A 12,500-nucleotide genomic window follows, 5' to 3' on the forward strand; every position below is an offset into this window, starting at 1 on the left:
GTTGCCACAGCTAGTTGCTTTATCCTGGGTAGTGGCCCAATTACCAATGTTCTTAACACTTGGGCTATGCCACAGCCTATGTATCCCATAACTTATGGATATTTTACTCTATAGCAACTTGCTAATGGCATGGCTTTTTCCTAAAGATTGTACCCTCGTTACAAAAGGTGAAAACTACCCAAAAACAGGTTAACATAAGATCTCCTTACTTGCTAGGCCAGCTGTGGTGTCGTGTGTGATGCTGATAGAGACATTCAAGGCACCAGAGGCTGTGGGCGGAGGTGCTGCAGCGACAACCTTCAGCTGTTTCACAGCAGCATTAGAACCAGCACTTTCACCGACAAGGACAAACTGCTGGAGTGTTTCCATCATAAGATGCACCTGAGGGATAAACAGGTCTTGGATTGTAAGATACTACAGAAACCGGACTTACATGTGCCATGTTGCTTATCAGAAAGCCAGACCCCAAAGGTGTCTGTTAAACTGAGGTGCTACTGTAATAATAATAATAATAATAATAATAATATTTACCTGAGAACCATCAAGTTGGGTGAGAACAGGCGTGTCAATTCTCTCCTCTCCTATGGTTATCAATCTGAACCAGGATGGCTCATTTACGCTACATCTGACAAGCGTATCAGCAGAAAATATGTGCACTTGCCATGTCGCGTGCTGCAAGGATGCACAGTGCTCGAAAGACAGCACTGCTGGCTTCAGCAGCTGAACATTGGCAGGGCCACACATGACAACAGGACTTAATAGAGTCTGAAAAAAAGAAGACAATTTTTTGTAGCGAAAATTAACTTTTCACAAAAGGTACAAGTACTTAGTACCTTTGTGTCTTATCGTTGCACAGGTGATAGACAACTATACTGTAGTAAATCGTGGTAAATCAGTTGTTGCTTGTAACTTCACTGATATCACAGATGATTAGCCTTTGAAATGTCTCAGATATAACAAATCATACATAAAATCATATAAAAATACATCCAGGGGTTCCTCACCTGCCTATCAGAAAGAGGAGGACCACTCTGTGGATGAGATTTGGCAGCAATATATATCTGATGGCAGGTGTCCCTTGGTAAAGCTCCCTCGGGTATGGTAAGAGCAACACCATACTCCGCTAATGATAGCCTGCCACCAGATGACGTCATCACACCCCAAGTCATTCCATCTGCTTCCAGTACATCTTGAGGCAACTGGCAGCCACGATTAGGTTCCGTGTAGGATGCTAGTGTGTGTCGGACTGGGTAAACAGACAAAACGTTCTTAAGCTACATCAGACTATGACTGCCAAAGTACAGGCATGCCTAGGTACTTAAAATTTTGAGCTTGTTATAAAATATTTAGGAAATCAGAATAACCAAAGATACGCTGCAAATCTACCTGTCAATTCTCACATTACTAAATTTCCAGTACTAGCAGACATGATTTAATCTTTCCCTACACAAAAGATAGCAATACTGACTGACAAAGGATAGCAATACTGACTGCAATGCTTTTCCTTCATGGCCATAAACATCATCTGGTTTAAATCTACAAGGGAATATCTTCCAGCGAGGCAACTATAAATGTCATATTCACTCAAGTAAAAGAGTTATCTATAAAGGGAAACAATAATCAGTGACATTTTCTTGCACACTGCTTTGTTCACATTCTGAGTACATCTAATTGTTATTTAGAAAAAAACAAAACAAGAATATTCATTAATCACTCACAAGCAGAGGCATCACTCGAAAGGGAGGCTGGAGAGTTACTCCTCGTAGGCTTGTCCTGAGAGGAATCTGAAGAGTCCAGGCATTGGCTCCGAAGACTTCCATTCATGGTGGGCGTGACCAGAGACCTCGAGGGAAGAAGATGCGCAGCCTCTGAATGCGTCGGAGAATCCTGGATGTGGTGACATCTCAAGTGGGGCACATCGTAGTGATGCTCGGAAGTCGAGGTGATGCTACCAGAGTGACCTCCTCCCCCTCCAGCGCCACTGGCAGGAGCGGAGTAATGTTCTTGGTACATGGAATCCATCAGGCCTAGGCTAGACTTCTGGTCGCTGGAGACCGAGACTGGATCGCTGTAAGCTGGGTCACTGTAGGCTGGGTTATAGCACAGAGGGTGAGCTGTCAAGGGTGGAGGCGCTGTGGGAACCTCTTGGGCAACGTCTGGAGGAGGACCTAGACCGTTCATCTTCTTCGTTGTTTTACTGTAGAATGACATTGGGTAATCTGCAAGAGTTCAAGAAAAAGAAGAGTTATTCTCAGTATTATCGTGACAATGGAATAAATATAAAAGCGACATTTATGCAATAATACAAAACTGAACTAGTGCAATATATATAAAACTAACCATAATCTAATATGTAAAACTGGCATTAATGCCAAATATAAAAACTGACTTAAATGCAATAAAACAGAACTTTCATGCAACAAATATAACACTGACCGAAATGCAATATATATAACTGACCTTAATGAAAAATAAATATAAAACGGACCTTAATCCATTACATATGAAACTGACCTTATTGCAATAAATATAAAAGAGAATATCAAGGTATACTTGAAACCAGAAAGAAAATGACAGAGCACCCACCTGACGTGGCAATTTCGTACATAGGTCCATCATTTCTGTCTTTCCGGTTGAACTTCCTGAAGACGACCACCAGCAGGAGAAGCACCAACGGCACCAGAACGGCCAACACGACTATCAGGGTCACATCCTGCTGCATGACTGCGGCAGTAGCTGTGGAAGAGCAAGAAATCCCAATTTGGAAACGGAAGGAAAAAGATACTCTTTGTTTACAAAGGCGTCAGCTGATACTAAAACTTCCCTGCACATAAAGAGAAATTATACATATATATACACTCATATTATATATATATATATATTATATATATATATATATATACATATATAAATATACATATATAAATATACATATATATAAATATATAATTCATATACAATATATACATATATTACATATGTATATTACCACGTATAAATACACAGATAAATAAACACAGTATAAATACAAAAACCAATACAGTAATGTAGACAGATAGATAGATAGATAGAATAACAGGTAGTTAGAGAGATAGATGAAGGGTAAACTGCAAGCAACGACTCGATCTTCGGCACCTATACCTTTAAAAATTATGAAGAAGATCCATCAAGACGTCATTTCAACCCCGAGATACAATCCACTACAAAACTGATGACCAGAGTAACTGTCAGCCGCATTATTATAGTTCAAAAACTCTCTCTATCTCAATTATAAATTCATCAATTTATTCATATGCAAGTCAATAGCCATATACCATCCCAGACTTCTTTATGACGAAGCAACCGCATTCCGACGAGCCCTTCCAAAAGGCGAGATTTAGTGCCCGATGGGGGAAGATGAAGGAGAGATTAAAATGACATCTGCGCGCGTGCGCAGTTCATTAAAAAGGCTAAACGAGAGACGATGGGTCTTGAGACTACGCAGCAGCTCAATAAACATCGGAACAGTAGACGTATTTAATTGCCGGGCATAAACAAATGTCCATAGGCATCAAATGATTATAAGGGATGGTGGACGGCATTCCCGTACCCATTGTGATGCTGGACGGGCCACTCACGTCCGGAAATGGTAAAAGAGAGGCGAGTCTCTCTCTATATTGAATCATGAATCACTGGCGGTTTAAGAAGAATACTAACTGGGAGGAGATGAACTTCAAGAAAAGGAAAGCGGTGAAATGGCGGGATAGGGGTACACAAATACAAATAAATATATACAACATATATATATATATATATATATATATATATATAATATATATTATAACTATATATATATGTGTGTGTGTGTGTGTGTTCATCACACAACAGATATTGTTTTAAATTTTCGAATTTTAAGCGACAAATGTCGGTTAATATCCAATGCATTCTACTTCCGAAATAATACTGAGGGGGAATTACATAATATTAATATATTATATATATATTATTATATATGTGTGTGGTGTGTGTGTGTAGTGTTGTGTGTGTGTTGTGTGCGTTCAAATGAAGCGGCTGATAATGTGGAAGGCCGTTTTCTACATTTGGAGACTCTTGTCTTTATATATATATATATATATATATATAATATATATATATATATATATATATATATATATATATATAAAGACAAGAGCTCCAAATGTAGAAACCTTCCACATTATCAGCCGCTTCATGAACACAGAAAGAGTTCAGCGGCGCGCGAAGTTCCTACGCACATGTCATCATCCTACTCTTTCTTATCTTGCATAATATAATTTCGTGTTTTCCGAATATCAAGTACTTAACTTTCCCAAAAAATAAAAAATAAAATAAAAAAATAAAAAAATCTTTTCACCAACTCGTCGTTCATTATACGCGTCTTTTGATTATGCTTTCGATCTATGTCCATATTTCTCGTCTTTTCATTTACTTAAGCCACAGTTTTTTTTCAGAGCGGCAAACTTATTCCATTAAGTCCAATTGCCCTAACCTCTTCATACACTGAGAGAGAGAGAGAGAGAGAGAGAGAGAGAGAGAGGAGGAGAGAGAGACGAGAGAGAGAGAGAGAGAGAGAGAGAGAGAGAGAGAGAGAGCTACCCATATATTCATCTATAAAAGCAAAGAATAGGTATACAATCAAACTTACCTTCTTCCGTAATCGTCCTGTCGCCATACATCCTCACAGTCGAACCACCTGTGGAAGATAAACCAAGACAAAATTAGAAAAGAAAAGAAGAAAAAAAAACTACTAATGCATGACATAGCAGGTGGCACCGCGCCACACAAGAAGTGACTCTCAAACCTTTATTGCTTGTAACTTGATAAGAACCGAAAAAACTGTAAAAATAACAATAAGAAACACCAGCGTACCATTCATTCCTTGGTGGTTTATGTATCTCTCATTCTGTAAAAAGATACTGATTATTCACACAACTTACTACATGAAGTTCAATAACTGGCAACACTGCATCCAAGAGTTTATAAAACGACATAAACCCGGATTACTCGAGAATGAAGTATTATTACTTCGAGGACGTGCTATAGTAGATTCACATCAACCGTGCATTTGATGTCTAGGCAAGTTCCCTTACGACGCTCCTGATTGGCTGTTGATAAGCCAATCACAGGGCTGGAAACTCTCAGTCTCTCTTGAGAGAGTTCACATAGGCAGGTTGTATGTTCCACCTCTTCTGAAGGATACATTTTGAAAGACGTATCCCTCAGGAGAGATGGAAAATAGATATTACCCATGCAAACTTACGAGAGTGACTGAGAGTTTCCAGCCCTGTGATTGGCTTATCAACAGCCAATCAGGATTGTCGTAAGGGACTGGCCTAGACATCAAGTGAACGGTTGATGTGAATCTACTATAGTATCATATTTTCAGGATTAAAATGACAGGGTGGCATTTGAAAGAAGAACGCTCGAGTATACCTATAAAGTTACGCTATATGCTTCCTAATGCAAAGGAAAAAACTAACATAGAATTATTGAATAGAATGCTGATATCTCTCTTAATAATGTAAGGTACACTTCCATTACCTATGAATTAGCGGAATTATGTCTGAGAATCAGAGTATATCGAGAAGTAAAAAGTGCGGGTCCTGGAGCGAAAGTATTATTTGTAGAAATAGTTACCAATTATACAACATTACCGAAGTTTTTTAGTAATATTTTACGACGCTCAAGTACAAACGGCTCTATACGAATATTACCCACATTCCATGGGATGAAAACCTCAAGATACTTTGTAGATTTAAAAAAATTATACTATAGATTCTGGTAACTATGTGTACTAAAAAAATTATATTATACATTTTGGTAATTATGTGTACTAAGAATCATTTATCAAAATGTTAAAAATTGTTTTGCTTTACTCTTATTTTTATGTACAGATGTTCTCATATGATACATATATATTCAAAATAATAATAATAATAATAATAATAATAATAATAAAATTAATTATTAATAATAATAATAATAATAATAATAATAATAATATAATAATAATAATTATTATTATTATTATTATTATTATTATTATTAATTATTATTATTATTATTATTATTATTATTATTATTATTATTATTAAAGAATAAGAATAATAATAATAATAAGTGTTGTTATATTATTATTATATTAATTATTATTATTATTATTATTATTATTATTATTATATTATTATTATTATTATTATTAAAGACTACAATCAACATAGACAAAAATACTCAATACTATGTTTAAAATGAGACTCAGGCGAAGCTGTTTACGACTGATCTTCGACACAAAGTTTCGTCATTTAAGGTTGCAGCCTCACTAGCAGAACTTGGTGTACTCTTATGACACTGAGTATTATTATTACAAAATAATAATCAAGAATGCTCATAACAAGAGCAAGATTACTTGGCGTTCAGTTATATTTGAAGTCAGTTTACACGAGTAGGGAATGAAGCTTAATTACCATTCATTCGAGGTTAAACCAATATTACAGGGATTGGAATGGAATATAAAAATTTAGGCCAAAGGCCAAGCACTGGGACCTGTAAGGTCATTCAGCGCTGAAAGGGAAATTGAGGGTAAAGGAGGTTTGCAAGTTGTCACAGAAGGAAAACCTCGTAGCTGCACTATAAAACAACTGTTATGTGAGGATGGAAAGTCAGATGGAAGAGAGAATATGAACGGTGTTACAGTAAAAGGAATGAAAGCGGTTGCAGCTAGGGGCCTAGGGGACGCTACAAAGACCCTTAAGTAATGCCTACAATGCACCATGTGAGGTGTACCGACGGCACTTCCGCCCTACGGGGCAATATTACAGGGGTTAAATGTAAGATCAATTCCCTAGTTACTAAAATCATTCAAGTAGTTATATACTGACTTGAAAGTCAAGCTTCAAAAGAACACGTCGTTCATTTGAAAGAAGTTACATTAGATAATAGGTAATAGCTCAAAGAAGAGATCAGTTACTGGAAAAGGAAAATAATTAATTAATGAATCGATAGATAAAAATATAACAAAATATAAAAATACAAGGTGAAAGAAGTCGTATTAGATAATAGCTAATAACTCAAAGAAGAGATCCATTATTGGAAAAGGAAAAAGATAAATGAATGAATCAATAGATAAATAGATAAGAGTATAACAAAATATCAAAATACAAGGTGAAAGAAATCATATTAAAAAATAGCTAATAATTCAAAGAAGAGATCAGTAATTCGAAAATTAAGAAAATAAATTAATGAATCAATATATAAATAGGTAGAAATATAAACAAAATATCAAAATACAAGATGAATTGTTATAGGGTAGTACATAATACGTCGCATCTCCCTTTGAACTGTTCGTGGTTCCAATTGCACGACATCCTCAGGGAGACCCAGAGAAGAAGAAAAAAATAAAAATAAAAATTAATACACAAATAAATAAAAATAAAGAAATAAATAAATTACTCACCCCTGCACATTCCGCCGGTGCAGTTGGTGGAGGTCATATCTTCCCCCTCGCAGTACCGGCCGCCGTGCTGGGGCGGAGGGGCCGAGCACGACCTCTGGCGGTGATGACGGCAGTCCGGGCTGCAGGTGGACCAAGACGACCACGACGACCAGGAACCGTCCACGGCTGCGTGGAAGAGAATACAACATCGGCTTGAATGGATGGTTTGTTTGTATGGTGTTCTGACGTTGCATGGAACCAGTATGGTTATTCAGTAACGGGAGTAACGGCTTTATATACGTGACTTCCGAACCACGTCGAGAGTGAACTTCTATCACCAGAAATACACATCTCTCACCCCTCAGTGGAATGCCCGAGAATTGAACTCGCGGCCACCGAGGTGGCAGGTCAAGACCATACCGATCACGCCACTGAGGCGCTCTGCTTGAATGAATGATTATCATCAGTATTATCTGGATAGTTGCCAATATTATATAGATAATTGTTAATACTATCTAGGTGGCTGTCAATATTTTGAATTGGTGTTAACATAATATTCTGCTGTTTTTGATACCCTTAATCTGTCTGCAGCTATTTTTTGTAAAACATGGGTTTAAGTGAACGACAGTTATCAATATTATTTATATAATTATCAATATTTATTTTTTCATCGTCTGCTGTTGGTGATACCTTGATCTGCCCTTGCAACTGTCAATATTTATTCACATAATCATCAATATCATTTTTCATATTCTGCTGTTTCTGAATACTCAAGATCTGTCTCTGAGACTGTTGTCTGGGTCGTCTGAACGTGATCGTTCGCATCGATGTTTTTATAACAAGGATACTGATAAACTTCTCAATCCCATATAAACGTCTATGGTCCTTTTATCAATTATATAAGTTCACAAGTATATCAAAATTTTACGGTTCTTTAATCAGTTATATAAGTTCGCGAGTATATCAAACGAATTTAAGTTCACGAGCGTATGAAAATATCACAATTTAACGACTATATTAAAATAATACACGTTCTCGAGCATACTAAAATAATATCAATTCACGAGTATATCCATATGAGAATGTATTCTACTTGACATATAAAGATTCCAGTCTCTTAAACATCACATATTACCAGCTCAAGGAAAAATCCATAACAGCCTTAATCACTACGTTCAGAGATTATACCACCACCGCTTTTCAAAAGCTTTTCAATAACAGGAGTATGTATCATGTGTTTTATCACTCTCTTAAATGCCAAATAACTTTCGAAGTCGACATAACAGCCAACTAAATTGAAAACAGAATTACGTCCACCAGTAAACTTTTTGTTAGCACTATCAGTACACATCATAATGGGAGGTTTTTTACCCATAAATAAGAGATGATTTACTGCGATCATGTTTATTTCCAAACCTTCATTAACTGCTGTTAACAAGTGCCAGACATCCTAACATTTAGATAACACTTAAATGATTTACATAATTCTTATTGGTCTTTAACGTAAGTAAAAAAAAAAAGTATAAATTAATATGCTCTCGTATAAGCATTACTGAGTAATGTTACGACATTAGCGTGTGTCACCTATCAAAGGGATGGTGTTTACTTCCTATTACGAAATTCGTTGCTCTAGTAGTAAATGGTGTTTACTTTTAATGAAATACACTGCTACCTCCATTGAACAATGTTTACCTACTGCAATAACATTAAAATGGCATCGTGATGCTACAATATGATGATTATTGTAGCTGTATAAAACAATAGGAGACAGTTGTGTTTTACTGAGTAATTTGCCACGATAAAAAATTTTATGGTTTTAGTCTGGAGTCCTTGTAATATCAATGATCTGTATAATTTCCTGTCAAATGTCTGAATGCAATCTATAATTGCATTTACTTCCTAATGCACTTAACATGTCAGCAATCATTTCGTGCCAAGAAATACATTCCTTCCACGGAACAGTCTCATGTTTTATAATAAAAGACCAGGTCATTATAATTCTGGAAATAACTGGTCCAAACGAGAAAAATTATTCATTCACCAAAATTCAAGGGGTAATTTTTTTCATGATAGTGTTATCAACGGTATACTTTACAAATACATATTTACGAATATAAACATCATGCACTTTTGATTTACTTCGATGTTGGAAGGGGAAAGACCACCATGCAGAGCAGAAAAGTAAAGTACTAACATGATTATTATCTCAGGGAAGAAAGATAGATAATTTGCACCGTTTTCCCCTCAATATTCAGTGTCCATTTTTATCAATGTATTATTAACTTCTAACGATGAAATACTGCACTGTTAAATCGTTATTAGTGCACAAAGCATTGCAACAATTTTCTCGTTTGCTTAAAAGACAATGGAAAAGTGTAAGGCTCTTGTCAAGATATACTCTTGTAACCAAGCACTCTTTATTCCCAACAATATCAGTATGAATTATATGTACTCATCTTTATGACGAAATACTTAACATCCTCTTATTTTTCCTCTGTATGGTATTGACAGTTTCCACAGAGTAGTCACAGAAGCAAGGTCTTGTTTAGCTGACGACTGAAGGGTTTTCTCGAATGTTTATGATTTCTGAAATCAATATCTGATTTATAACAATCTCAAAAATCTGCTATTGGTGCTCTTTACTGATGATAAGTACTTTAACGTTGTATTTGTTGTTGGAACCTTGGGTAGAGTAGTATCCTACGTATTACTAGCACGTGTACAATAACAAAATCACGATAAAGAAGAAACAGAAGAGGAGGATGCATGAAGCGAACAAAATATAGTTATTCATATTAGACAAATTACGTCTCGTTTTACACCCAAGGACAATAACGGAGTCATATTTTTATATATACAGAATAATTCAATTCTGAGAGACGTAGCACTTGCAACACCCATGCACAAAAGCAGTTGAGTGTGAACGTAATTTGATCTTTTACTGTACTCGGTAATCTTTCCACACTTTCCCCTAGACATTCCATCTCCAATTTCCTCTTGCATTCCAATCAAGTTTACTCAAGGGGAAAAATGCATTTAAATTATATAAGAATCTTAAATATCCAAGTGGTGATCGGAGACGAAATGAATCAGACGCTAAACTTATTTTTTTTAATTCGTAATTCGTAAGCCTCTGTGTTTCCACAGTACTGTTATCTCAGATCACGAGGTGGGTGTACTAGCTACAAAATCCCTTATCATTTTTTCTCATTTTTTCCAGGTTATCATAAATTTCAGTTAGATGAGTGTGCGTTGAAGCAAAAACAATATATAACTAGCAAACATGAAGGCACATAAAACCAATGCATAAAAATTTCCCTGGGTTATATTGTTTAAAGTACTAAGTCATCATCTTTTCGAATTTTCAATCTGCCAAAGAAAAGGCATTTAAATGCAAATGCGGTCTTAGTACTGTTTCTTGTAGATCATATGGTTGTTAATATCCAGTTCTGTGTTAGGATTTCAAGATGACCACTTTCCTTTCGTGAATGTGACAGCGTCAGTAAGTAAATAAACTGTAGAAATTTCAAAATATATATCTACCTGCTTACGTGTATATATATATATATATATATATATAGTATATATATATATATATATATAAATATATATAAAATATATATATATATATATATATATATATATATATATATATTATATATATAAGGTATATATAAACATACTAATAATCATAGCGCATTAATTAAACGCATACATACATCAATACGGAAAAACGTTCAAACAGATTAACACACAGAGATGCCGTACGACTAATCCAAGGATTTAATCCTCACATAAATCATTTGATATTAGGACATATTGCCAATTACAAATTACGTTAATCTTTGATGATAAAACATGATAAAAAAGGCAACACTGATACTTTCCAAAGAGAAAGCGAACAATGGAAAGCTGCTAAAAGAAACATCGAGAGGACACGGAGATATAAAAAGATTAAAAAAGAAGGAAACACAGACTTCTGTCTTGAAAATGTGTGTTATATTCTTCAGGATTCATCGACCACAATAACAGTTTGTTATAAGAGAAGGGATAGTATATGCGTCAATATAAACAGAGTATAAAGATTAAAGGTATAAAGTCCTCATCAGAGAAGATCAGAAGGAAAACCGTTTTCTATTCATGCGAGGGAGGAAGTTGCCGAAATCAACTGAAATCAACAACAACAACAACAACAACAGGAAAGAGAAAAAATACGAGGAATCCCGGTAGGAAGAAAGGTTGGAGGGAACGCTGCCTTGAATGACAGCTGAAAGAGCAAAGTCCTGTGCAAGAAAAATTGAATGAGAAGACGAAATCTCGAGGAAACTGGAAAGCGCCAAGACTACAGGCCGAATAAAGAACAAAAAAAGTGACAGGAAGACGTCCCGGGAAAAGTGAGCAAGATTGGATAAAGAAAGCTCCATTTCAAGAAGGGAAAACGGATAAAGGCAAATGAAGAACGATACGAAATATAGACTAAATATATATATATAAACTGGAGAAGAACAGATATCAATTCAGTAGCTTAAATCACCGATTATGAAGGGTTAAACTGGAAGGCTGAAAGAACATACAAAGCTGGTTGACCTCGTACCTGAAACAACTACTATAGTATACGAATACCATGCACAGCAACCTCTCATATTACGACACTGAAAATGGTTACATATGAGAAGCTTAGAAGATGATCTACTTTTACTTTCGTAAAGGATTTATACTGGAACAGCAATACTACCAGTCAGCAAAAGATTTCCCAAGATATCTAAAGAGCTGAAAGATTAAAAGACTAAGGTTTTCAAAAGGAGCAATGCGCAGGTAATAAAGTACAGTGATGAAGGCTTACTAGATGATGATACAGACAGACAGACAGACAGATGGCGGAAGATATTCTACGAATTACTGACCCTTATTTACCAACAGTCGGCGAATCAAAGAGACTCAAGAACCGTCTTGTAGAAGTTACTATGTAAAGAAGCTTAGAATATTCAAGAGTAATGGTTGGTCAAGAGAAAATATAAGTCACAGGAGTCTTGTGAATGACAACCATTGA

At 35.7% G+C, this 12,500-nt stretch overlaps 1 protein-coding gene across 5 annotated transcripts in view; it reads right to left on the reverse strand.

Annotated features, from left to right (window-relative positions):
- Positions 1 to 12,500, reverse strand: part of LOC135206674 (netrin receptor UNC5B-b-like) — a 429,533-nt gene that overhangs the window by 5,079 nt on the left and 411,954 nt on the right. For all 5 annotated transcript variants that reach the window (XM_064238058.1, XM_064238057.1, XM_064238059.1 and 2 more), the window contains 7 exons: positions 7,472 to 7,636; positions 4,664 to 4,711; positions 2,587 to 2,736; positions 1,719 to 2,219; positions 1,005 to 1,246; positions 532 to 765; positions 210 to 381 (listed from right to left, as the gene is read on the reverse strand). In XM_064238058.1, the coding sequence (XP_064094128.1) occupies positions 210 to 381; positions 532 to 765; positions 1,005 to 1,246; positions 1,719 to 2,219; positions 2,587 to 2,736; positions 4,664 to 4,711; positions 7,472 to 7,636 (1,512 nt within the window). The remainder of the gene's footprint in view (positions 1 to 209; positions 382 to 531; positions 766 to 1,004; positions 1,247 to 1,718; positions 2,220 to 2,586; positions 2,737 to 4,663; positions 4,712 to 7,471; positions 7,637 to 12,500) is intronic.

This window comes from Macrobrachium nipponense, chromosome 31, assembly GCF_015104395.2.
Source record: "Macrobrachium nipponense isolate FS-2020 chromosome 31, ASM1510439v2, whole genome shotgun sequence".
Classification (NCBI taxonomy): Eukaryota; Metazoa; Arthropoda; class Malacostraca; order Decapoda; family Palaemonidae; genus Macrobrachium; species Macrobrachium nipponense.